The sequence below is a fragment of the Anopheles marshallii genome, chromosome 3, assembly GCF_943734725.1.
Source record: "Anopheles marshallii chromosome 3, idAnoMarsDA_429_01, whole genome shotgun sequence".
NCBI classification, from domain to species: domain Eukaryota; kingdom Metazoa; phylum Arthropoda; class Insecta; order Diptera; family Culicidae; genus Anopheles; species Anopheles marshallii.
This window is the reverse complement of record NC_071327.1, coordinates 60,516,615-60,542,579: the sequence shown is the minus strand read 5'-3', so window position 1 is coordinate 60,542,579 and position 25,965 is coordinate 60,516,615. Positions and strand designations below refer to the sequence as shown.

The 25,965-nt window shown below is 46.2% G+C and overlaps 3 protein-coding genes across 3 annotated transcripts; 2 read left to right on the top strand and 1 right to left on the bottom strand.

Moving 5' to 3' along the window:
* The first annotated feature begins 17,436 nt into the window (after positions 1-17,436).
* Positions 17,437-18,070, top strand: LOC128711322 (probable prefoldin subunit 2). Its single transcript, XM_053806191.1, has 2 exons — positions 17,437-17,600; positions 17,758-18,070. Exons 1-2 carry the CDS (start codon positions 17,437-17,439, stop codon positions 18,068-18,070), a joined length of 477 nt encoding a protein of 158 aa, XP_053662166.1.
* An 857-nt stretch (positions 18,071-18,927) lies between these two features.
* LOC128711321 (B9 domain-containing protein 1) lies at positions 18,928-19,551 on the top strand. The gene has a single exon (XM_053806190.1). It carries the CDS (start codon positions 18,928-18,930, stop codon positions 19,549-19,551), a length of 624 nt encoding a protein of 207 aa, XP_053662165.1.
* A 148-nt stretch (positions 19,552-19,699) lies between these two features.
* LOC128712946 (molybdenum cofactor biosynthesis protein 1) lies at positions 19,700-25,461 on the bottom strand. The gene is made up of 5 exons (XM_053807811.1): positions 25,264-25,461; positions 24,211-24,238; positions 23,059-23,547; positions 21,743-22,180; positions 19,700-20,397 (listed from the first exon to the last, which is right to left on the bottom strand). The coding sequence occupies exons 1-5, from the start codon at positions 25,459-25,461 to the stop codon at positions 19,700-19,702; spliced, it is 1,851 nt and encodes a 616-aa protein (XP_053663786.1).
* Between the last annotated feature and the right edge of the window lie 504 nt (positions 25,462-25,965).

Genomic DNA, 25,965 nt, shown 5'->3' with positions numbered 1-25,965 from the left:
TGTGTGAAAACCGGAAGCAAAATCATAAAATCTGCCAACGATAATGTCTCTCTCTCTCGGTCGGTGTGCATCGTGCCTCGGACGGTGAATAAAGGGACACCGATTATCCCGGCACAGAGTCGCCCTCTTTCATCACCCTCGGTACAATAATGACACCGCCGAGGGTTGGAATGACCGTAACACGAGAGTACATGGGGGATGAAAGATGCACTGTGTCATGTGTTTTTTTTTTGTGGGTTCAGTACAACATGATAGCTCTTCTGTTTATGTACGTTGTAAAGTGTGTACAGGGGAAGGACAACAACAGGGGGGAAAAAAATGCTCCGCATCGTAAGCATCAACCGCAGACCATCGTCATCAGTAGCATAATCATCGGTCCCTAACAAATTGTCTCTAGCGTGCGCATACCGCCACGGCGGGAGGATCGTTTCGTTTGGCAAAAACTATCCAACCAAGATGCCGAGTGCCGGCCACATATCGGATTGCCTGCCGTTGAAAGGGAGTTAATGTCGTCACCCGCAGCCCGTCAGCCGAGGATGGAAGCGATTTAAGAAATACAACGAATTGGATGTGTTTAGAACGGTTTTTACCCCAATATTTCTCCATCATTCGTCCGCAAAGCGCAAATGCAATTTGACATTGAGACGAAACGGAACTAATATTTGGACAAGTCGACTCATCCCACGGGAGGAGCACCTACCGCGGTACGGCAGGACCGACGAGTAGGTTGTTGTAAAGAAAATATGTGACCATAATTAAATCATCAAGCAAGCCACTTACGGATCCAACGACATTACGACTCGATGGTAATGATGGCTGGCCTGGACGTTCAGCGACGCGTTTCCCTACCCGGCAAAGATCAAGATTTCACGCGTAACAAAAACCACGTCCACGGGGACACGACGGCAGCGCGGGAGGAAACATGGAATTGGCATGCTCTGGAAGTAATCGATTGTCAACGGCAGCCATTGCCGGTTTGTGTTTTCCATCACCATTGCACAGCCACACTGGCTTCAAGTGTGCCGCCGTCCTTTTGTTGGTTTCGTGTGCGAATGACTTTATTAATGGGGAGTAACGTTTCATTTCATTACCGGAGCGCCCGAAGTGGGAAGCTTCTGGGCGGGTGGGAATGCCCTTGGTGGAATTGATCAAAATCATAATAATTATGCATTCACGGGTGCATTTTAACGGTGGTTTAAATCAGGAAAGGTGGCAACGGATAGGGTGTTGGGTTGGATAGCTTAACCGGTTGTATTGTTGTTAGTAAATTAAGTGTGAAAGAAAATATACACATTATTTGACAGCTTCTACCATAATAACAAGGACTCCAGCATTTATTTATCAGCATGTGATCAGATTATGACCAAGTCTCAAATACTTATTTTTTATGAATTTGAATATTATTAAATTGACGTGTATTAATTATGGGATGTATAAAAATAATAGATCTGATTTAATTTTTATCTATTCTTTCAAATAATTGTTAAAGTATTAAGGGTTTAGTATTACAATCATTTTAAGCAGCTATGAGCAAAACAACTGATCGCATGATCGATTGCTATTCAGAGCATCGCCTTCGATCAAACGTACACACGCTCACACAAACACTTGTTTTCTCATCCGGCAAATAGTGAGTGAACTGTGCCTGCGATTAACCAACGCCCAAGGGTTCGTCGCTTCCATCTGCATCGCCTACCGAAGTCGCAAGTTCATCGCACCCCGGTTGAACACTCGCCCGTGAATAAAGGGTTCACTGTACGGCGTTCGCACTAGCTACCAAGACCAAGCACAGGTCCTACGCAAATTCGTACTATCAATTACGAAATGCAAATCTGACCCGCCGGGATCAAGCAAGCCCCGAACGTACGTAGTGCCCTCCTCCCAAGCCTCCAAAAGCCGTTGGATCGGTTCACGGGTCGGCCGATAATTTCCTTTTCGATCGACGCTTCCTAATCACGCACACAGTGTGCGCTTCGTGATGGAAAATGGATTTGTAAAATTGTTCCCACTCCGGTGTAATCACCAGGGCGTATGAGGGGGTGAGGGTGGGAAGGCTGTTTGCCATTCTATTTCCATCGATCACCGGCGAGGTTCTAGCCGTGGTGAAGTATCGTTACCACAGATGAGTTTGCTTCGGCGTTTCGTTTTCGTTACGTTTTCGATTTAATTTCGCCCATCGGGGCGGTACCGAGGAGGAAAATCAACGCTTTGCTGCCAGTGAAACTAAGCATTCGATTGTCTTACGTCAAGCCATCGCTAGCTGACCGGTCTGAGAACTTCTATGCGCGATCGTGCGCTCAATGAGGAAGTCTTTGCGATCTTCGCCCGCAAACATCACCAATTTCAATTTCTTCCCAATTTTCATTCACCTGGCTGCTGCTCTTCACACGCTTGCTGAAGGATGTTGTTTGTTTTTTTTTTGTGTTCGCAGCTTTTCGTTTACACTTTGCGGGCAGACAACACCATACGGTAAGAGTAAATCACCGGTAAGGGGCCATCAGTATCCCTGCGCCGGTCGATCGGCGTAGGTACTTTCCATTTCACGAGGCCACTCACTCTGCCGCCTCTATCGCACCAATTCGATCGCGAACGTTGATCGTTTGCTAACGGATTCTAACGAGAACGTTAAGCTACATCGACCGGAAGCCGGCTAAGCTGCCGATGCGAACGTGCGCCATCGCAGACGTCTGTTTCGGATGGAATCGTTTCGAAACTGCGGGAAAAACGAAGCGAAAGACATCTTGTGTGGTGGATCAGAATGGCGAAAGCGAGGGAAGATGAATGACCTCGTCGCTCGGTAGCACCTGTTTGAATTCACTCGGAATGTCGAAGACTTTTGAGTGATTTCGAACCCTGGCTGCTCTAATTGATTGCTACTAATTCACTAATCCTTTTTAAAAGAATTCCACGATTAAAGCCAGATTCGATTGGGTAACATTTATGATTCCTCCCAGAAGAACGTAAACGCACGCCAACGTTCGCTAATATCGTTGCTCCTGCTATGAAATGGTGCAATAAAATGCAAAATACGCTTCGTGTTTCGTTGTTTTCCTTCTCAACACTCCGTTCCTTAATGCGCAAGACGTCATAAACCAGCACGGGCCCAAACGAAAGTGATAAACCGTTCCCGGGAGGCAACGTGTAACCGTTGCTTCTCGCAGGCATTTTGCTGCTCTCCCTGCACTGTCAAGTGTCATTGATCGTGGATGAGTTTCTGTCACGATTCCAGGCTTGAATTGGAGTTGAATCACACCACGAGTGGCAAGGTCAAGCGGGCTGACCTTCACTTTTATTCCGATGGGAAGGGAGGATCAAGCAAACGATCGCATAACTGATGTTGATTTATTCTTCGCGACGACATAGCAGGGATCGCTTTGTGATCGCTTCGCAATGACGTCTTGATGAAGTGCTGATGTGTCTGCTGTTGATTGAAGAAATACTGAATAATGGGGGTAAGTCACTATGCAGCACTTTGATAAACTTTTGAAGCTTTAATAAAGGTTTCTTCTGGAAAGGTTTCTGGAGCTGCTCACAATGGGTTACAATTGGCTCACTAATGTTTGCCCCATCGGTTCTACTTTTCGCGCTGGACGCAAACAGTTGCCTCATGAAGGAAGACAAAATTTGTTTATAATGATACACCATTACGAGACGATATTAACCTAAATTACTAGCTTGACATACTCTGCCAAAGGTGCTGCCGAAGACTAGTCTCGCCATTAGTGGTACCCGACTGCCGACAAGTAAATCGAATTATTTCCCCCTTCAAAACTAACGTCTTACTCAGACGAACGGACAAAGCGTAAAAACCCCTTAGTTTCCATACCCATTCCCTCCCCTGTCTACCGAAACACGATGCCATCAAGTGTGAAGTTCTTTCTTTCTTTTCACCTTGCGTTTGCGTTTCGATTAGTCCCCACCCAGCCTGTTAGATTCTGCCGCGTTGCGCAAGCATTTATTAAGCTGATAATGCAACGAAAATGTTTAATTCTAACATGAGTTTTTGATTTTTCAATCACCATCCTCGAGAGAAAAAAAGGTGATCATCACCCAGGCCCCCGTCGGCTGCTTTACGTTTCGATTCGATCCGCGTCTAGACGCCACGCCTCGGTCGATCCCTCGGTAAAACGGTTTTCCTTTCGTACGAACATTTAACGGACAAAAGGGTGGACTGGTGAAAATAATTTGCTTTCCTGCGCCCGGTTTCACGGCACACACCGGCATCCGGTACACCCGCTTCAATCAAAGCTGGAGCATCCGACGCCCTTGTGGCGGGTTCGAAAAAAAAATGGAAAGGTGTGCAATGCTTACACGCCTCTAGAATCTTTGCGCCACAATCAATCTGCGGTGTGGTTTGATGCTTTTCTTTTGATACACAGCAAAACGCCATTAAACGATGACGATCGGTTATTTCACCACCGTCAGTTAACGGCAGTTTGTCGACTTTTTGTTGTTGTTTTAAAGGTTACTAACCACATATTTAAACTCCCTGCATCGGGCTTACAGAAATGTTAAAGCACGTACAATTTTTTTCTGCCCTACCAACTCGTTCTAGGTAGGTCTAGGAGGTAGAATTTATTTGATCTTGAAATTCGTTCATTGCTACCCGTACCGGGTACGAAAGACTGCAGCGATGAAACAAGCGACGAACCTACACTGTCAACTGCGATCTCACGAATCATTGTTTGGCACGATACAGTACCAGATGAGGCTGAGACAAACTCCGGTTTACGGTTTTGTTTAATTGGATTTCTACCGGGTGGATGCGCTTCAGTTCGCTTGCAGCCAATGAAGTGAACAAGCTGCTATATTTAGCCAGAACGCTTGTCCCCTTTTGGATTCCTTTAAAATTCCACCCTTTTGGAAGCTTCTTCATTAAGAACGTGATTCGCTCTTTGCTTCCGCTCATTTGAAGCACAGCATAAGCTTGTCTACGACATAAAAAAAAACAACTAGAAATAAAAATAAAAGAAAGCAAATTCCGGAAGTTAGATTGAGGAAATCTAGATTGAGAACAATATCAACACGCTCAGCTACGGCGGCGAAATGTTTAACAATTCCGTTTGAAAATTGTTTTTACCCTCCCGTGCTGTCTGTTCTAGATGTGGGTCACTAATTTCCGCTGCCAATGGAGCATTTTCCTGCATTTTTTTTCCACCGGTGGGAAATAGAAACAAAAAAATAATCTAATATCCAACCCCTGACGCCACTCATCTGTTGGATTACGGGCAGTGTCGATGTCAACCGCAAACGGCTAAGCGTGGAATTTTGCACCTAACGGATTTGATCCGTGTACAAACTGGCGAGAAACCCCCCAATCAGCTTCGCTGAGGCGGGCGAAAAGCACAAAAAAACGTGGAGATAAACTGTCCCAACGCAGTGACATTGGTGCAGCAGGAAAATGACATAACACGGTTAAGGGTGTACGATCGGGCAAGCGAAAAAAAAAATGAAAAATCCATCCAAATGGAAACTACTTTCACACACCCACCGGCAGCGAGACCACCGCACAAACGGCTCAGATCGGGTTGCCGAGGAATCTTGCAATTTCTTGCTTTCTTAATTGACGGTTTTCACGGATCGCCTGCATCATCAACCAAAGCCGGGTTTGCTACCGGGGCGGTCACGGTGAGGTGAAATGAGATCATCTTCCGATGATGATGATGATGATGATTGGATGTTGTGTTTGGTCTGCCTTGCGTTTTGTATTTCGCTCGCGCCATTTATTCGCATTGTTTGCCGAGATGGTGCTCGATTTCGTGCCTTCAGTTGTCAATTTGTTTGCCTATGTGTGGAGCAAACTATTTAGGCCACCTGCCATCCGACCCACCGAGCCATATGCAAATAGTGGTTGATCATCTTTAGCCGGAAGCTGCCACCTTTTTACTAGCTGGAAGCAAAATCGTTCCCGTTCCTGTGGTTTTTTTGTTTTCAATGATCGAGTGTAAGGAAAGCAATCCAAATTAATAATAGCACCGAGGCAGAGCTACCACTTCATTAAAAATGATTTATTTGCATAACGCTTTTCGGTTCGGTCCCTCGGTCGGGCTTTCTCGCATTCACGCTGCCTGTTTGTAATCCACGCGGGTTCGAAGTGACCGATATTGTTTGCCTTTTGTCACAGCTGGAGTGGCATTTCGGTGGAAGAATAAAGTACAGGCGGGCGCGCGCGCGCACGGCCGCACTATCTGGGCTGGAAGTCTTTTACCATGCTTTCATGGGGGGGGGGGTTGAATAAATACGTGACCGACATTCGAAACCACTCGGGAACGTGCGGATATGGGAATTTTCGGTGTATTATGTTGTCTTAACCAGATAAACCTGCACTTTGAAAGCAACGTCATTCATGGGCGAAGAAGATCCGAAATTTCCAAACCCCGGTGACGATGGCGACGGTTGGTTCGGGGCTGTGTGTTTGCTCGCCTAGTAACGACACTTCCTGCCCGGGTGCGGGCTTCCCAAAGCCACCAATTGGGTCAACCGTTGGGATTTGGTGGTTGTCCCCGGGATTCTCCTATCCAGCTAATCGATCGTCCCTCCGGTGCGCCTTTCACTTTTGTGCGCGAGTGTGGCGCAGTGTCTATGTTCACAATATTCATAATTTGGGACAATGTCAATCGGTCGGTCGCTCATCATCGCCGCCGCTGATGTTCCGGTCCGGCAGTAATATCCGGCGTAAATCCGGCTCAAATCGCCTCAAACGTTGGGTCGGCGAGCGTGGGGACACAATGCCGACCGGGTTTGATTGGTGGATACCACCGTTTGATTGCCTTTCGTTCCGTCGGTTTGGGCTTTGCGGGTCAATGAAGACATCATTATAATTAAGCAGCTTCGCTCAGGACAATTCCCCCGCAACGTGATGATGGATTATTTGTTTCTGCTCGTTAGGTAGGTGGTAAGATCGTAAGGCCGAAGAGGATGTTACGGTCGTTCGCTCTATATCAAATGGTCGTTTTCGATACAGCATCAACCGTGTACCATAATGTTCGGTAACCGCGACCATCAGCGGTAGCTCATTAAAATCGCATAGCAAACAAAATGCCACACGTGTAATCACCTTTCCGGCGGAGGTTTGAGATTGCAAAATGATTTATGTTTCAATTATACCGCGAAAAAAGTGTAGGGTAGCTGGTCGGCAAGAGTATAAAGAGCGAACCCCCGCCCCTCGCCGGAAGGGTGCCATTTTCTGGGCGCATTCTTTACCAGCCCACGGTCCGATTCGCGTACGCGGGCACCTTGATTGATCGTCAAGCGCACAGAACAAAGGCCCACGGTTAAAATGAGGAGTTTGTCTACGACCGTCGCTGGGATGGCAAGTTGAAACCGAAGCGCAAAGCACAATCTCTCCCGGGACCATATCCGATTGTTCCGCACAGCCGTCGCTACAGGAGCATCAGGATCATCTCGAGATCGCGTTTGTTCAGCGCACGGTGCAGGAAAATGAGAACAAAAGGATAAGTGAAAAATAAATACCACTTGTGCCGGGCGAAGTCATGCAAACCTTCACGTACATCACGCAACGTAGAACCAATTCCCAAAGAGCACGCGAGAAACGGTGCGCAACTCCCAGTAGGGTGTGTTCTAAAATAGACAGACGGTGGAAACAAACACACACAGCCGCCACCGAACACGCTGCGCACAAAGCGAACACCGGGTCCGGGATCCTTGCGTTCGTAAGGATCCGCCCGTTGTACAAATTGTTTGATCAGGCGTGGAGATGAACAATCAACTGGAACTCAGACCACCGTTCCACGGCGTTGCGTGGCGATCTTCACGTCACGGTAAACTATTCCGGCGATCGGTTCGTTGCAGTTGGGAAGACAGCACCATTTCTTCGCGAAGACCACAGAATCATCACATTCGCAAGAACGACACCGGACCATTGATCGGGAGGTGGGTTTGAAGGCAAATTGAAAAACAGATTCGCAACCGTACCAACCTCAACAAAGCCGGTGCTCGCATTGGCTTTAGAGTTGCTCGATCACGTGAAGCGGAACCGTGGTGTATGCGATGCTGAAAACACTGAAAACAATCCTAAACCTAAAACTAAACCTTGATAGTTGCGGAGAAAAGAAAATCACGTCATAGGATTAAAGCTGCCTATTTAGCTGCAGAAGCATTCTTCTTCAGGACATAATTTTCTTTTCACTTTTCTCGTGTACAAAATATCACTAGCAGTATCAACGGTTGGCAACGATTCGAATGCAAATTTATCACCCCTTTCCCTGACTCTTTATTCTACTCTTTGGCAAAGAAATATTATTTTACATTTCTGTTTTGATAGCGGCTACAAAATATGGTTTTTATATTGCGAAATAAATTCCCAATTCTCGAGAAACCACCTATGGCTTTTTGGTGAAAGTGGATTCATTCCAAAGCGAACGAGTGTACCACAAGGCGGATGTATAAATTAAGCTTCAAATCTATTTCCATTCAATCATGGCCCGCATGGACAAGAAGTGCAACGGTGTTCAGTTCTTGTGGATTGGTTCTTCGTGTTTTCTTCGGCTCGATAGCTAAATTTAATCACCACCGCCCGGTGGAAGGTGGAAAAAGTAAACAATTTAATTTTAATACGGTACTCAACGCCACGAAATGAGGGCCCTGTTATTATTACGCACGCTTTCGCCACCAACTAGCAGTGGCCCGATTATCGTGCGGCTTGATTATCATAATCCCCCGCCAGCACGTTGGTATGCAACGAACATACATCACGGTACAAAACGAAGCTCAATATGGATCAACAGCAAATTCAGAAGTGTTTAATCGGTAAGCGTGGCAACGCTAATCATGCACGCACGTTGCACTGGTCCGTTCTCTGTTTTTAGTGCTTTAAAACATGCCGCGAATCATACTTTCTTTTACTAAAGGTTTCAAACTGTTCCGAGGTCAATCGTTGATTTATTTGAAATGACCTGTACGGGAAGGAAAGAAGAACAAACCACGACCTAAGATAATGAGCCCTATTTTCGCAAACAGCATCAAAACAAAAACTCCATTGTGAACAAAAGAGATTGAGCTTTTTTTTGTTTAAAATAAAACCCTACTCCACCACAAAGAAGTACAGCGAAGGTAGAGCAAACAGCCAATAAAAATGGTAACGTACATAAACCTCGAAAGTGATTCCTTCCATTGTGGCCCTTTTCTTCACTGACGCAATGCGCAATGGATTTCTTAAAATATGCGCAACTTACGGTATCTTTCCGACTGTTCATGCATAGATAAAACCCAACGGCAAATGCACGGCAATCGGGTGCACCCGCCCTGCAACATTCTTCAAATCACGTCCGTATAGCTTTACGATCGTTTTGTCCTAAAAAAAATGATTAAAACCCCTTTTTTCGTCACCGTTAGAAAGAAATGGCAGGTGAAATGAGTGAACTTTGATTCGATTACTAAAATGTTTAGTTATGAAGATTCTTTGCCGTGCAATTGGCTTGAATTTTGTGATCATTCATTTTCGGGTCGGGTTCGTCACTTACTGACGCACGAAGTCTTTCGTTTTAAAAAGGCACTAGAAATTGAAATCTCTTCTTTATTTGTGCTATTCTTTCATCTGGGTAGGAATCATTCTTTGCTGAAACACACCTTCAAACACTGGTTCGCACCATGATCTACCACGGCCACCTTAGATGCCTATTTGATATCGCCGTTTCACTTGCATTCCGATACATCCAGTGATGCTTGGTAGTCAACGAAGCAATCGAACCACCAAACCAGGCAACGTGTGCGTGTGTGTATGTGAGTACATATTTGTACTGGAAGCATTATTTTTGTGCTTTTAGATACTCTCCCATTCTTGCTGCTATTCCCTTTTTCGTTGGATTGTTCTGGCGGGCACTCGCTGGCCCGCAATTCGTCTTTTACATCGTTTGTTCCGAACTACCGGTCGTACTATACGGTGGACCAGCATCATTTCCCGTCCCGAGGCTTCGAGGGGGGCAAAGTGGAATCTATTACTGGCGATCGTCCATAAATCTCCGACCAAGCACCAAGTCGGACAGAGGTCGTCCATAAGATGCAACCTACCGCACAACCAGCGCACCGGAGAAAAACAAACACCACCGGGCGGGGCGGACGGTGGGCAGCCACACATGCCAGGAAAACTGTAGGAAAGCAGTCGTCTTTTTTTTTTCTTCTCCCATCCCGTTCTACTTGGCACATCCAACCGATTGGGCACGAGCCGAAGGCAGACACTCGGCGCGGAGGAAGCAGTGTTTGTTTATTTGGCTCTGCCCGGATGAGGCAAAGGGTTTTCCACCATTCTGTGTGCTTTCTTATCGATCTCGTCCATCCATCCTTCGATTGGAATTATTTTTTTTTTCATGCAAGCAGTTGAACCCGCTGGAACGTCACTGGCTCGCACAAACAATGGTGATTCTGTTAAGCATCGTACCCATTAGTTTGAGTTATTACATTACGATACGAAATCATTTCCACTTCGGACGATCGGTTCATTGTGTGGTGTGGGGTTTTTTCTGTCTAAACGCATTATTATATCGTGCAAAAACGATTAACATACCCATAGTAAATAACATCACCCACCGCGGGAGTTTATTATTCGAGTGGGCAAATTAGATAGATTAAACCAGCCGGATAAAGCACACAGTTTTATGATGCGTTTAATTCAAATTGCGCAATTGCGGTGCCTTAACGCATTATCATATCAGTTATACTTATCTTGATTGACGAAAAAAGCGTGCCAGGCGTCATGTAGCTCGAACAACTCGAGCATAAAGGTTTGCACAAAAACAGCAGCACGAAGTGTTGGCTAGAAACAACCTCAATTAATGTGCTTCCGTGTGCGGGAGCCTAACAATTGGAACATCGCGTCATCTTTTTGCAGTGCCAAAAACACCTCGAAAATGACAGCCGAAAGATGACAGCATGGCACGAAGTGCGCTAGAAAGTTAACCGGACTTTACCGAAATTGTGTCCACCGTGCTGCACATCCGTTCCCGGTACCCGGTACCCGGTCGGTCCATCGTGTGGGGTGATCTTTAAAGCTGTGACTTCTTTTTAAACTCCCACACAGCCGATCTGCGTCGGTCACACAGTTTTTTCCCAAGCCCAAGCTTGTGTTTTTATATTTGTCTTAGAAGTGTCCCGTTGCTTTTACACCGCACAGACGTCCTGGTTTTTTGGCAGGTTTTTTGGAGTTTTTTTTTAATGTGATACTTTGCCACACTGAACTGTTCTCTGACCGTTCAAGCACCTTGTGTTGCACCTAATGTTTTTGTTGTTGTTTGTTACACGTTGGCACACTTCCACAAAAATTGTGCGTTATGATTTCGCGGCATTGATTTCGTTCTTGTTTGGCGCGGTTCCTTTTTTTTTGGCACAACGTGTGTTACACCAGCCCTTTTCGGATGAGTGATTTCGTTTGCTTATCTTGTCTCGCCCGCTGGATGCAATGGGAAACGCAGCAAAGTGTGGAATATCGTAACGTGGTTTGCTGTTTGCTTTTGGGAGTGGTTTTTTTTTTCTTTGCTATTATCGCTGATTATTGTCCATAAAAATTTGTGAGCTTCTTCAGGATGAGGTTCATGTTTTTAGCAATAAACGCTTACAAATTAGTGATTAAGAAATGGTTTGTTGGAGTTTGTTACTTACCATTAACGCTAGTAATGATATTTTTATGTTCATAGTTGAGCCGAGTAGTTCTGCCGTTGGAAAAACAGGAATCCTTTCGTTTCGCGGAGGAATAACTTTAAAAAACACACACACTTGTTTCGCACTGGCGATTATTCTATTCACACACTGAAATACGCACACACGTGATTAGTTCACTGGCAGGCGATAAAAAAGAGATCAAATGGTGATAAGTACAACGGTGATGAGTTTAAGAGTTAAACCATTTTTTCCCCCAACTCCCATTTCACGTCAATCGATCTAAATTGATTCGAAATTGCATCGCTGTAGACACAACAAACAGCAGAAAGGAAACAGATTTCTTCTGTTTTGAAGCAGCAGCAAGCAACGATGTTGCCCCCAAACAGAAGGTGGATAATTTAGGCAGGTTGGCCACCGTCCGCATCACCAGGGAGTGCGCAAATGATTGATGAACCATTAATTTAGATTTCGCGCCAAACTCCCGATCTTCATGCGAAGAGGATGGCCCCAACGCGCCAAACACGCGAATGCGCTTCACGCGCTCATAAATGTTTTTTTTTTTCTTCTCTCTCTCTCCCTGTTGGTGTTGGTACATACATTCCACGCAATGATCTAGATTATTTATATTATTACGATTATTATTATCATTATTATTAGTTTCCATAACAATTGGCCACGGCCGCCGCCGAAAAGACCGCGGAAACGGAAATTCGTTGATCCGTGGTTTTCGCTACGCGGGTATCAAACGGTTATGATGGTTAACGGAAAAAGCAGATAAACCCGATAGGTGTTGGGGCAGGGCAAAACGGCGACCGCCGCCAGTTGCCACTAGGGCCGAACGAAATTGAGAAACGGGAAATACATCGGTTGCAATCTATAACTAGCTACGGCTAGATAAACCACCGGTAAACGGTTTCAATCGCGCAAATGAAGCGCCTAAAGCGGCATTCAATAACTCTTGCTCGGGAGCAAAGAAAGGGGATCAATCTTAAGCGCAACGTTCTCTATCGGGTGCAAGGAAAATATGGAAAAAATCTATCGTCAAAAGCAAAATTATGATTCACTTCACGTAAAAACCAAAATCTTCTACTAGTAGTCAACCGTGGTCCACACTAAAAAAAAACACTAGCCGTTACACTTCACCACCGCGTGCAGTCACACGTGAACAGTTTTCCGACCGCTGCAGAATCCGAACCTCGCAGTCGCAACTCACGCTTCTTCGGGGAGAAAAATCCGTCTTCAAACCGCTGCAAAAGCACCGTGCCCGTGCGCGGAAAAACTATCACACGAAACGTCGACTATCCGCCGCGGTCGCCAGAGCTTAACTGAACGGACGGATTTCGGTGTATGAACTCTTTTTACTTCGCCCCCTTCCGGCCGGGAATTGGCCGGAGCGCGATCGGTGGGAAGCGGCCGGGTTTCGGGACGGCGGTGGCGCGGATGGGAAACGGCGAGTGCGCGCATACGCACACCGGCTGATGAACGCTTTCGTACAGGTCGGTCGAGCTGGTGAGAAAGAGAGCGAATAGGTGAGAAGAAATGAACCACTAAGAGCTTACCGAGCCGGTTTCTCTGCTTCACTTAGTAGATGCACAGGTGCACACTGTTTTTATTGTTTTTAGTTAGTTATATTTGATATATCTTTATTTCGTGTTAAACTTCGTATTTATTAATGTAATAATTAGTTGATTTATTTCTATTCAATAGTGAAGATTAATTAAATGAACCTTCACTTGAGTTATACTTAAATGGTGGAAGCTACATTGATTAAAATTAGTACATTTATTTAACTCCTTGTCTTAAATCACTGTTCTTGTTTTTGCATATATTAATTTTTAATTAAATTTGTATGCAAGACTTATGGTTTATTTAACAAAACAATACATAATTACATGACTTTTGCATAATATAATTTTGCAGAATTATTTTATATAAAAAAAAATCTTGTGCTATGTCCCATTTTATTTAAGTTGTATTTAATTTGTGGAAGATATATTTATTAAAGTAAATTAAGTTATTCATCCACTTGTCATAAGGCTGTTTTGTGGTTAATTTTTTTTAAATTAAATTTTTATATAAGATTTGACGCTTCAATTATATTTTTTTATGAGTTTTGTATAATATTTTATCAGAATTTTTTTAAAGAAGTCATACTATGTCCCAACAGTTGTGCAACAAACTCTTTCAACCAGTGTGAATACTTCCAGCATATCGACGAGTTCGACGAAACAGGCACACACAAACCATACACAGCGTAGGAAACAAGGCCGTTAATGCGTCGGGTAATGGAGAGTCTCTCCCAAGTCTCCCCAGGCGGCGATGGTGCTGACTAGATCCGCAACCACCGATCGTAGAAGCTTTCGGGCTTTCTTCGCTTCGCCGCTAGCGAAAGATCGCGTGAAGCGGGGGAAAAAAAACCAAGGAAGCTGTAGGAAACCCGGCGCAAAAAGACGCACGGATGCAAGTAACCGAAAAGCTAGAAGCAGGTATCTTCAGTGCGCATGTGGGCAGTGGAAGGACCGGGAGCAGGAAGACAAGGAACCGAAAGACTGCAAGATAAATGCGAGAAAATCGTCAAACACAGCCAACACTAACGAGCGGCACGGGCGAGAGAGTTGCAGTTGAGCATCAGGAAAATGGCATACATTGCAGTCGGGAAAGCTGGGGTACTCCCCGACATCGGAAAAAACAGATGAAACGGGATGCTTCTACCGAAGATCGGGGTAAGAGGCAACGACTTGCACTCGTGCATGATGCAGAATCGAAAGTGAATATCTTGGTGCGGGGAGCCGGTGTGCGCCACGAAACGAAAGCCCCCGAAGGAATTATGGATGAAAAACCAGCTGGAAAGAACCGTTTTCGCGTTGGAAAGGAAAATTAACGCCAACCATTAAGAATACATATGCTGATGGGCTTTTCCCCTTTCGGCGGGGTGGGTTTTCGCTGCTTTCCATCGTGTGATCCCCAGCAGGACACCGATCGACGGCCAGTAGCGCACGCGATTCCGTTCCCAATCACGTTCGCTCGTTTGCTGGCGAATCGGAATGATCGGACGGTAGAGTGGGCAAAAATGTTTCTGGAACGGTCCGTGTCATGTGTCCCAGATTGTGGCCAACGATCGTTCCCGATGCCATTTGTCTGCAGCAAGTGCACACGTCTCAATTAGATGAGTTCTATGTTTATGTATCTGTTTTTTTTTTTCTGGCGATGGTGGTGGTAAGTATTCTTCAACGCTTGCACATTAATCAACGTCGATGATGAGCATGTTGCAATGCGGCACAAGTAATAAACTGGCCATTCCTGACCAGAAAGCCGAATGAAGTTGGTTCTAATTTTTTCGGAGCTTTACGACCGGGAACTGTTCATTCCTGGCCGGGTGTGTTTGTCCAGCGAGTCGTAAACGTGTGGTAAAGCTGTAAAATGTACCGCATTTGACATTTCGTAAATGTGTTGCTGTGTCCAATTTAAACGGCCATCTTCAGAACGGCAGTCCGAATCGACAACGAGGTCATGAGAAAATTATGATACGTTCAACAGCTCCGTAGGATAAACCCGTGGCGTAAAGTTGTAAGCGTTCGACTAGATGCCATCGAAGCAAATGGTTTTGATGCGAAGCATTACCTTGGATTGCTCCATCACTTATACTAATCCCTCTGCGAAATCATTCCGATTTATCAACGCCAATTCCACCCCGTGTTTGTTTATGGCCATTCACATACGCGGCACATACAAACATACCGGCCGCTGCCAGGAAAAACCGGCTTGGAAAATAGAACATTGGTGCGAAAGTAAACATCGTCACCGTTTCCGTTAATTCCATGCCCGTGGAAAGTGTCTTTCACTTTTTTCCCCTTGCCGAAACGGCACACACACACACACACACACACACACACACACACACACACACACACAGGAAAGGAAACAACAGGGATGGGAGCAAAGGAATAAACGAAACCGGAAATAGCAGCAATCGGTCGCACGATCCCATCGAATCATCAGCGTTCGGCGGTGCAGTTTGCGGCCAGACTTTTACTACCGCCGCACGATCGCACGAACCGAAGGTGTGCGTGACGCATATCTGGCACAGCCACCGGGTAGCACAGTGTCCCGACCGTACCGAACCGGCTGACCGTAATCGTTCGAATCCTTCAGGCGGTGAGATGGCCAACGTTCGGGCCCGGCTCAACGACATCGTTAAAACATATACCATCCAGAACGATCGTGCTGCAGTTTAAAACGAGCTCGTTTGCTCGTTCCCGCCATTCCCACATGATCATTGCTTTTCCACGATCGGTGACGGTGGAAACTGTTGTCAAGCAGGGTGTTTTGAAGACGATGTATTCGTGAATGGACGAGCTTGCATGCGATACAAACCGTTGTACCAGTGGTACGTGACACCATAAAATTGGAATAGTTGAAGATGTTACCCTCCAACGTCTTGCAAGGGCTTTCCGTCTGCGAAGGTAGCGTTAGAAATTGAGGAAAATTGTAGCTTGACAAGAATAGAGCACCATCTCCCGAAAGCTCCTTGTGGTGTGCCTGCAGGTGTTCTTCTAATGTAAGAAGTTCTAATGACGAGCACTAAAATCTAACGAGTTGCATTTAATGCGTCATTTCTTCGTCTCTACGGGCGTAAAGTTTACACCCAGTGCAGAGCATTATCTTTCCTTTACTTTTCCTATTTTGCCCTCCAAATAATCGCATCCGCTCGATCGTTCAATATCCCCGAGGCAATGAACACGAAACCGTGTGGTACCACTAGCCAGTCTACGACCGTTGGCAAATATGCATGTACCTTGTGCGTTGCATAATGATCGAAAGCATTGGCCAATTGGTGTACAGCTGAAGAAAATCCTTCCCCGTAAGCTGTCTGGGTCTGCGCTGCCAGTCCTGCTTGCATGTGCGTAAGGGTGCGCTTCTTTCTCTGTTCGCTTCCATGTTGCCTGAACGTGTTAAACTTGACATGCAGCCCGTGCGTTGCATATCAAATGCAATCCATTTCCGCTGAAAATGAATCAATCCCGTACGTTCGATCAGACACGGTTTTATTGCTTGTAAAAAAAAGGACGGTTGCTCTCCATCGGTGGGTGTGTTGTGTCGTCGGACTTTGGTGAGGTCTCCGACCTTGGCCATGATGAACGGCGTGTAAAGGAAGTGGCAAATTGCATGTCTGTACAGTCGGTGCGATATCGATTTTCCTGGCTGGGGGCAGAGGTTTTAGGGTTGGACGTGTATAAACGTAACCATAAAGTTCCATTTTGAGTACAATATTAACTAAATTTGAGGCACTATTTAACTTACTTGGAGTATTACACAATACTTAAGAGATAGTTAAACTTTTATGTACATCCATAGTACAAATGAAAATGAATTGTGCAATGCATATGAACCACACTGTGTGCGTTGCAAAAAGTTGCCAACAGATGTCGCTTTTGTGCAGGTTTTCTTGGATTATTTTCGAGCTTTTAGTATTGTATTTCTGTAGGGTTCATTCAATACAATTTATTTTATCACTCATCAAAATTTCAGTTTTTTCAAACTACTGCAAACAGCACGATAAAACAATTTTGTTGGACCACCCGGTACAAATGTCACTTGGTCGGCCAAAACACGAAGTTTGACAGCCCGAACAGCTCCAAATGTCAAGCATCGCATTCTCACATTTTACGCAGGAACAAAAAAAAAACAGCTCACAAACGGCGTGAACATAATCCTTCCAAATAAAGGAATCCCATCCCGTATCCTGGTTGGCCAGTGGTGAAAAGGCAAACGTTACCCATTTTCCTACTGCCTGCAATCCGGCACACTTACAGCACCAGTACGATGGCAACACAAACCGCCACGGTAGCCACCGGCAGCACTAGCGGCAAACCGCAGGAGAAGAAAAGCCAGGAAAAAATCGCAACCGAGTTTCAGCAGCTGCGGAATCAGCAACTAAATTTGGTCAACAACCTAAACGCGATCGAGATGGATCTTAAAGAGCACAAGTGAGTGGAGTGTGAAATCTACGATTCCGTGGTATAAATTGTCCCAGGCCGACATTAAATGCACGGAATTTGTCGTTTTTGAGTGATTTCTGTCCTCTCCGTAATCTTTGCTCCCCGGGCCGGTAGCATACTAATGATCGCTTTGCTTCCATTTTAGAACTGTCATCGACACACTGAAGGTGGTGGAACCTAGTCGAAAATGCTTCCGGTTAGTTGGTGGCGTGCTGGTGGAACAAACCGTTGAGGTTGTGCTACCACAGCTGGAGCTGAACAAAACCCAGCTGGAGAAGCTGATCGAGGAGGGCAAGGAACAAATCACCAAGAAAGGCATCGAGATCAATCAGTACAAGGATGAGCACAATATCAAAATGCGGGGACAGGAACCGACACCACCGGTAGGAAGCGAGAAGGAAAATGCCGCAGATGATAAATCGACCGGCAATCGGAACGTTTTGGTGGGCAACCTATAGACAGGTTGTGGCCATGTTTGTGTGTTTTCCCAGCTAGCTTTTGTTTTTCTTGTTTTCCGCCTCTTGTGGAGTTGACGTATCCGAGAATAGTCCTTTATCGGGTGGAGCAGGTTCCACTCCGATTGGCAAATCGGCCATGAATGATCATTAGGAAAGGAGTTCTATAACATGGGCAACGCCCAACGGCCTTGACTTAGGATCGGATTGTGGTGGTTAGGCAGGGCCCTTGATTGCGGAATTGAATTGTCCTACTCAAAACATACAGCATAATTTAAATCCATCACTCCAACACACACCTTTCACCTGCGCACAGTTGCTCTTACGCGAACAAATGAGAAGGCCTCGTTCTGGATTGTTAATTTAAAGAGTAAGAACCGATTGAACGAAGTGAAAATAAGAAAAAAAAAAACGGACGAAATAAGATGCAATAACATAAACGCGTTTGTTTTTCGATAATTCAAGGCGATTTCATCCTAAATAAGGCACCGATACACATTCTAACGAGATAATAATGATTTATTGTGATACGTAATATGAACTTAACTAACAGAAGTGCAAAATATCGCCCACGCGACATGGGCCATAATTTGCTTGTAAATGCTATATTTTGCATTGTCCGCGTCTTGTACCACGTGATTCACTTACTATACTACCCAAATATTTCCCAAATCTAAACAGCTTAATATCTACCGTGGTGTGCGCGTTGCCATGGAAATGGTTATGTGCTAGAACCATAACACACAACAGGGTTTGCATCGTTTTCGAGTGTAAATTTGGTTGTCATCGAATCTGGTCGGCGTCGTTTAGTTCCAGGTCTATTGTTGATAGTTGCTGTTCTGTGCTGTCCGCGCTGTATCATGCTGGAATTGCAGCTGACTTCCGGTGAGAGTGAAACCTTCTTCCATCTGACCGTTACCGGTCAGCTCGAGTCTGCCTGCTTCCCGATGGGTCCGGATGGAAGCGGACTGTTCTGTCGGTACGATATTGTCGCCGGTCCGGATTGGGAGCTCGTGTCCGGTCTTCGATCGGCCGTTACCCAAAGTGCACGGACCGAAACCGATTACCGCACGGTGGTGTTTAACATGCCGATTGAGTTTACCATGAAAACCACCAACCCGTACGGTTGGCCGCAGATTGTTTTCAGCCTGTACGGGGCGAACATATGGAACGTGGAAACGAATCGAGGATATGCGCGGGTGCACTGTCCGCTCAGCGGTGGCAGCGGCTCGTCGGCGGAGCGTACCATACGGGCGCCACTCTTTATCCCGAAGTACTCCAACATGTGCTCGGCGGCGATGAGCTGGATCAGTGGCGTGAATCCGGAAATGCGCGACCCCAAGATATTGACCGACGGCTCCAAACACAAGGGGCTCGCGTGCGAAACCTACGGTGAGCTGGTGATACGACTGCAGACCATTTCGCGCGGTACCAGCCAGATGGCGCTCGACTGGGGCCAAACGACCGTGGACGACCGGTATTGAGACGGATGATTCCAGTGCGATTTGACTGGTTGGCTAAATGAATAAAAGGCACACATAACACGCTAGATGTAGTCGCAAGATTTGTCGGATGAGTTTTGGCCTTTTTGTCTCTTGCTGCGGTTCCACTAATCCTCTAAACGCTGCACATTCAAATGTACATCGGCACGAACGGTTCGCTCGTGATGATCGGATCCGTCCGGTAGCCGCGCGTAATGATCGGCATCTGGTCCGGTTCGCGTGATTCCATCGTACGCGACTCGAGCGTCGGTTCGTGATTAAACTGCTTCCGGTAGAACTCGCTCTTGCCACCGGTTTTCTCCACCAGCATGATGTTCTTGATGAGGATTTCATGTGACACCGCCTTGCACATATCGTACACGGTCAGCGCGGCGATCGAAACCGCCGTCAGTGCTTCCATCTCAACGCCCGTCTTGCCGTCACACTTCACCTTCGCCAAGATGTGCACCTCGTTGGTGGAACTGTTCAGGCTCGTCTCGACCTTAATCGACGACAGTGGAATGTTGTGGCAAAGCGGTATCAGATCGGACGTTTTCTTCGCCGCTACGATCGCGGCCATCTGTGAGATCGAGAGTACGTCACCCTTTTTGAGCTCGTTGTTTTCAATCAGGGCCGCAATGGTTGGGCCCACGTACACGGTGGCTTGTGCCTTGGCGACCCGCTTGGTCGACACCTTATCGTCTACGTCGACCATCGTTGCCCGGCCCGTGTGCTCGTCCACGTGACTGAGGGAAGAGTATCGTCTGCATTGCAGCCCGCCTGCGTGGGCCAGTGTGGTGGGGCGGTGTGATGCGCTCTGTACAAATGATGTCGAAAGTGCCGATGCTCCTGTGTGCGGGAAGGGAACGATCGTTAGTTGCAGTATGAAAGTTCGCGATCAATGATCATAAATCGATCAATGAAATAATAATTTATGTACTTTTCACCTAGAAGCCAAACCTCTTGTTGGTTGCTACCAATCTGATAACATAAAATAGATTTACAACCAATCAAAACAAAATAAGCCTCAAGGGTAGTGATCAATTTTGAATCCAATTGATCGAATCAGTGTCTCACAACTACAAGCATTCGACCGCCAAAAAAACAACATTTTGCGCAGCAGAAATGAAGCGACTCTGTGGAAGCAATTGCCTTCTTTTATGCACACAAAAAACGCATGTGTGTTCGAATTCGCTCATAAATGCACGAAAAGAACGACCATCATTGGAGCGCACCAGAAATCATACCGCAGTGTAACGGTGACTCCTTCGTGTATTTTCTTCCGGTTAACCTTTCGCACCGACGAAGACAACACACACACACACACGGCAGCACATCCCACTATCATTCCGCACCGTTTGCACGCAACGCGCATCGATCGTGGCCCGGCATTCGGCGTGTTTGTTTATCGTCCGTTCTTCTTTTTGCCACCCGGCAAAATTGGCACGCACACATCGCGAAAACACGGAGCCCCCCATTCCTTTGGGTGTATACATTCACGCTGTGTAACGCTCGCCCGATAAACGCGAGATATATTCGCGGGCTCACGAATACTGTACACCGGTTTGATGCGTTCGCCACTAGTGGCCGTAATGTTTGCCCGACGTAAGCACTAATACGCCCGGGAGGTCATAGAACCCATTCCCTAACGCTGGTCGGACAGCGTTGAGCAATCGTAGCTGTGGTCTATTAAGTTGATCACTTGGCGACGCGTTCGTCTCTTACCCTCTGCTGCTGTCTCTTGCTAAACCTAAAGGTATCGTCATGACGATCAATTGAAGGAAGTCTGGGTTGGGGTGGTTGCGGTGTGTTCGCGTTTTCACTGTCCTGTCCTGGTGCCGAAACTACCCACCGATCAGTATCATCGGTCGGTTTTCCATCTGGGAAAGATTGAGCATTCCTGCGAAGGAAAATATGGGGGTGGAAGTTTAACGTATGGCAACACAACAGCACAAACACACAGTTAAAGACGCGTACAAGCACCCTCTGCCGGAAGCAGATGATGATGACGAAAATGGAAGGTTCAGGTGCACCTTGGAACGTAACCGGAATGCATTAAAAAACCAGTTACCTCCCCTGTTGCATCGTTTCACTTCTCTCTCTCTCTCTCTCTCTCTCTCTCTCTCTCTCTCTCTCTCTCTCTCTCACTCATACACACACACACACAAACTGCTTCCTCCCATGCGTCACTAACCTGCGTGCTGTTTCTTTTTGCGCTTGACGGCGGCCGAGATGAGACAGCGCAGATCGTCCTCGCTGCAGCCGGGGCTGCGGAGGGCATCGCGCAGGGACACCTCGGTGTTGCCAAACAGGCACACCTTCAGATTGCCGTCGGCCGTGATGCGCAACCGGTTGCAACTGCCACAGAAATGTTCCGTCATCGAGGTAATGAACCCCATCTGGCCACGGTACCCCGGCACGCGGTACGCTTTGGACGTATCGTTCGGTCCGTTCGGTAGCGGTTCAAACGCGGGATAGCGGGCCCGTATCGTATCGAGCATCGTGCGGTACGACACCATCTTGTCCGTGTCCCACCGGTTACCGGTAAAGGGCATGTACTCGATGAACCGCACGTCCACGTTCCGATCCCGCGTCAACTCGACAAAGTCACAAATCTCATCATCGTTGAAGCCTGCAGTGAGGGGGGAGGTGGAGGGGTGGGGGAACGAAAAAAAACAACAAAAGACGAGGGGTTTTCAGAGCTCCAGAAAATGGAGGTGGGGGTTGCGGGTAGTGTCACAACAAAACAATGGCGACAGTGAGTGCCGCCAACCCGCTAACGGAAAGACTGGAAGTTGTCGATCGCGAACGATTGTCGATCGCGATCGTAGCAAATAGAAGTAGGCAAACGCGATGTGCGCGAACGAGTTGGTAATCGATCCGAATCGCTTATAAAAGCCACAAGCGTGTGCGACAAGGTCACACGAACTGTGTAACCTTAGAATCCAATTGCAGACCACGATTAATTCACCTTACAAAGCGCACTACACGCAATGGAAATGAGTTACTCAACAAAAAAAAACGATGTGTTAACCACATACAGGGGGCCACTGTTTACCATCGTTCGTTCGAGGGAGTTCACACATCGGAACGCTAACTGGTAGAGCTTTGTGTTCCAAATATATCGCCTTTGCTCTTATTATCACATTCCTCCCCCCGGTTAAGCCCCTATCTGACCTAATTAGGACCCTTTCTCTCGGGCGATTATCGTTCACAGACGCTTATCAATCTTCCACGGTGAAGGTTGTTACACTTCGGTTGTAATCTTTCAGCCTGATCGTTAGATTACAGCCTCTGTATTTTTCCGATCCAAAACGAGTCACTTTTTTCCCAATGCCCAATGAAAAGTTCACTCTTTCGCTTATTTCCAGTCTCTCGTTAGTAACGTTTCGTTGCGCGTTTCACTCGTATCTGCACAGCGCACTGTTTTCTTGGCGTCACTACCACCATCGGCTTGTATGATCTAAAACGGAAAAGGACGAGGTTTTCTCATCACGCAGCAACACTTACCCTTCATCAGCACGCAGTTCACCTTCGGCCGATAGCCGAGCTGGATCGCCAGGTCAATACCGGCCATTACCCGGTCCCAGCCCTTCCGGCGGGTTATCTGCTCGTACCGGGCCGCACGTAGCGTGTCCAGGCTGACGTTTATGGCATCGAGCCCGGCCCGCTGCAGCCCAACAAGTTGCCGCGTTAGCATTAGTCCGTTTGTGGTGATGCCGACACTCTCGAGCAGCGGATTGGTGGCCTTCAGTTGGCCAACGATCTCGGTTAAATCTTTGCGCACGGTTGGTTCACCACCGGTTAGTCGGATCTTCCGCACGCCTTCGGTCACGAAAAGGTTCGCAAGCCGTATAACCTCCGCGCTGGTCAGTAGCTGATCTTTCTTGGTCAGTTGTACACCTTCGGCGGGCATACAATACTTGCAGCGTAGGTTGCACCGCTCGGTAAGCGATATTCGCAGATAGCTGTGAAACCGTCCAAAGCTGTCGATTAGCGATTTGTCGTTCGCGGGTTGCTTCCGATCGCGTTGGCTTTTCGATTTGTTCTGAAAGCAAAAACCAGACCCGATCCACTGTAGTGAGACGCCGCACAACGAACGCTAATATGGGCATAATGGGGCGGCCGAAACGGATGGTGTGTGTTGGTGTGCGGGGTACATTTACGTTATATTTGTAAACAACGAGCGGAACCGCACGTACGCACACCATCTCGACCCCGTAGGAACGCCACGCACACAGCAGAGCACAGGCAGCCGTCGCAGCATACCCACCCAACACCAGACACCTTTCCTCTTATCTTTTATGCTATTTATGTTGCTGTGTGTTATGTGACGCATGCGGAAAGAGTAAAAAGCGCTTCCAACCTGCAGGAAAATGCGTGCGTGAGCGGGATAACGTTTCGGGGCGAAAGTGAAGACGTGACCGACGACAGGCGTTCGGAACGGCGGTTAATACGCATGTACATCTTTTCCCACCACCTAAAACGGTTTCGAACGTACGGAAACTTCACGAACACAGTGGAACGTTTCGTTTTTATGTTTTCATCGCAACCATTATATGCTCCGGCGTTCGTACGGTGGTGACCGAATTTTGAATCTCCGATTTGTTTTTAACATCAGTTTTGAGGGTCAGGGTTAGATGTGGTGTGTTCTTCTGGAAAGTGTGTTGTAATACATTATTTGTTTATCCTTGCAAAGGGGATGTTTTCGTTTAGTGCTATTTGATTTTAGGGGAGAAATAAAAACTGCCTCTCATGGCGCTGGGAATCCAAAGCTATTTTTATCACATAAAATGTTAATTTTTGCACCGATTTTAGGGCGATTTGCAGTAAGGTAAATATTGATGTTTACTGCTTGATCGAACCGAACACAGATCGGTAACCAGCTTCATTTTGATCAGCTTTCCTTTAGCATGCACTCGCTAACAGTGTCTAATTGAATGAAATCACAATTTACTCAACAGGGTTCGTTAGAGGGACATTGAGGAGCTCCTTGTGCTTGACGACTGGGGGGGAAAAAAAAGAAACTCAGTATGAACTCATATTCCGCTGTTTGCTGTTAGTGATAGCAGGGGATACATAAATGGCATCTATTCGCTAGATTCATTTGCATTGCAATAATTACCCCAGCAACTTGCCCGAAAGCTCTTGGGTGAATGTTTTGTGCAAACTCATGGCTCACTAGGTTGTGTTTTTGTGGGCAACCCTCAAAGGCATGATTCTGTTGACATGCGGTACATTATCATCGATCGAAGGCAGAACAATTTAAAGCTTGTGTAAAAATAACTTACGGGAATGATTTAAATGAGGTAATTACTTTAATGACATGTTCAAGGATTTCTAAGGACCTAACTCATTATTGGTGTGTAAATAGAATTTATTCACGCATTTGTGAACGTTCCTTGAAGCTAAGGCCTTATTAAATACTTCAATTCCGCAATTTGTCTTATAATTTCTAGTTTTCATTATTTGGCGTTTCCAGATCGTTCATATTTATCACACGACCGGAATTGATCGCGCGAATTGTGGTGTTTAGCTCGAGCTTCCCTATGCGATCGGGCGCAAAGAAACGATATCAGCACTAAAGTGCCATACCAATATGTACTCCTCTTCACACTCTCAGCCATGTAAACATTGCGTATTTGTGATTCAAGACAGCTTCCAATCAAGACAGTACACTCTTTGCGTATCCTCGTCCCAGTCTCGTTAGCTCACCTTATCAGCACTATCAACTGTCGATTCCGTTGCTGCCGATGACGGTGTGGTGTCCAAAGATTGCGGCCGGTTACCGCTAGGTTCGGCCGATAAGCTTGGCCTTGTCGTGTGAATAAACTGATGCGTCGGTAGCACCCATCGCTTGGAGCTATCTTTTACACTTATTACACTTATCGAACGTTTCAACAATTGGTGCATTGTTGTTACACTATTTATCACATTGGTTTAGAACCAGTTTTCCGATTAGTTTTTTTTTTTTTTACTATATACAGGAAAAGTTTCAATGGGTTGAAAAGAATGTACAGCAGAAAGGCCACAAATGTGTTTAAAAATAATAACAACACTCTCTAAACCAAAGACGGAAGCAACAGGTGTGACACTGTGGGAGCAAAATGACAATGCGCGAGAGTTTTTAGTACAAACAGGTTTGGACAAGCGTACCACCGAGCGGGACCGTTATGTCAAATTTGAAATTAAATTAGCCGTTAACCAGACGATATTTATAAATTTTAGTATAGACATAAATAATAATCGAAACTTCTTATTTTTTTTACAAAACAGTAGAAGCAGTCTTACTGGATATCAAGTAATAAAAAATGTGAAACTTATTCATTTTATTCAAATTGAAGTACATAGATTGACACCAACTAGAGTCTACGTGTTGGTTTTGAGTAGGGTAAGGTTATTTTTATTTATAACAAA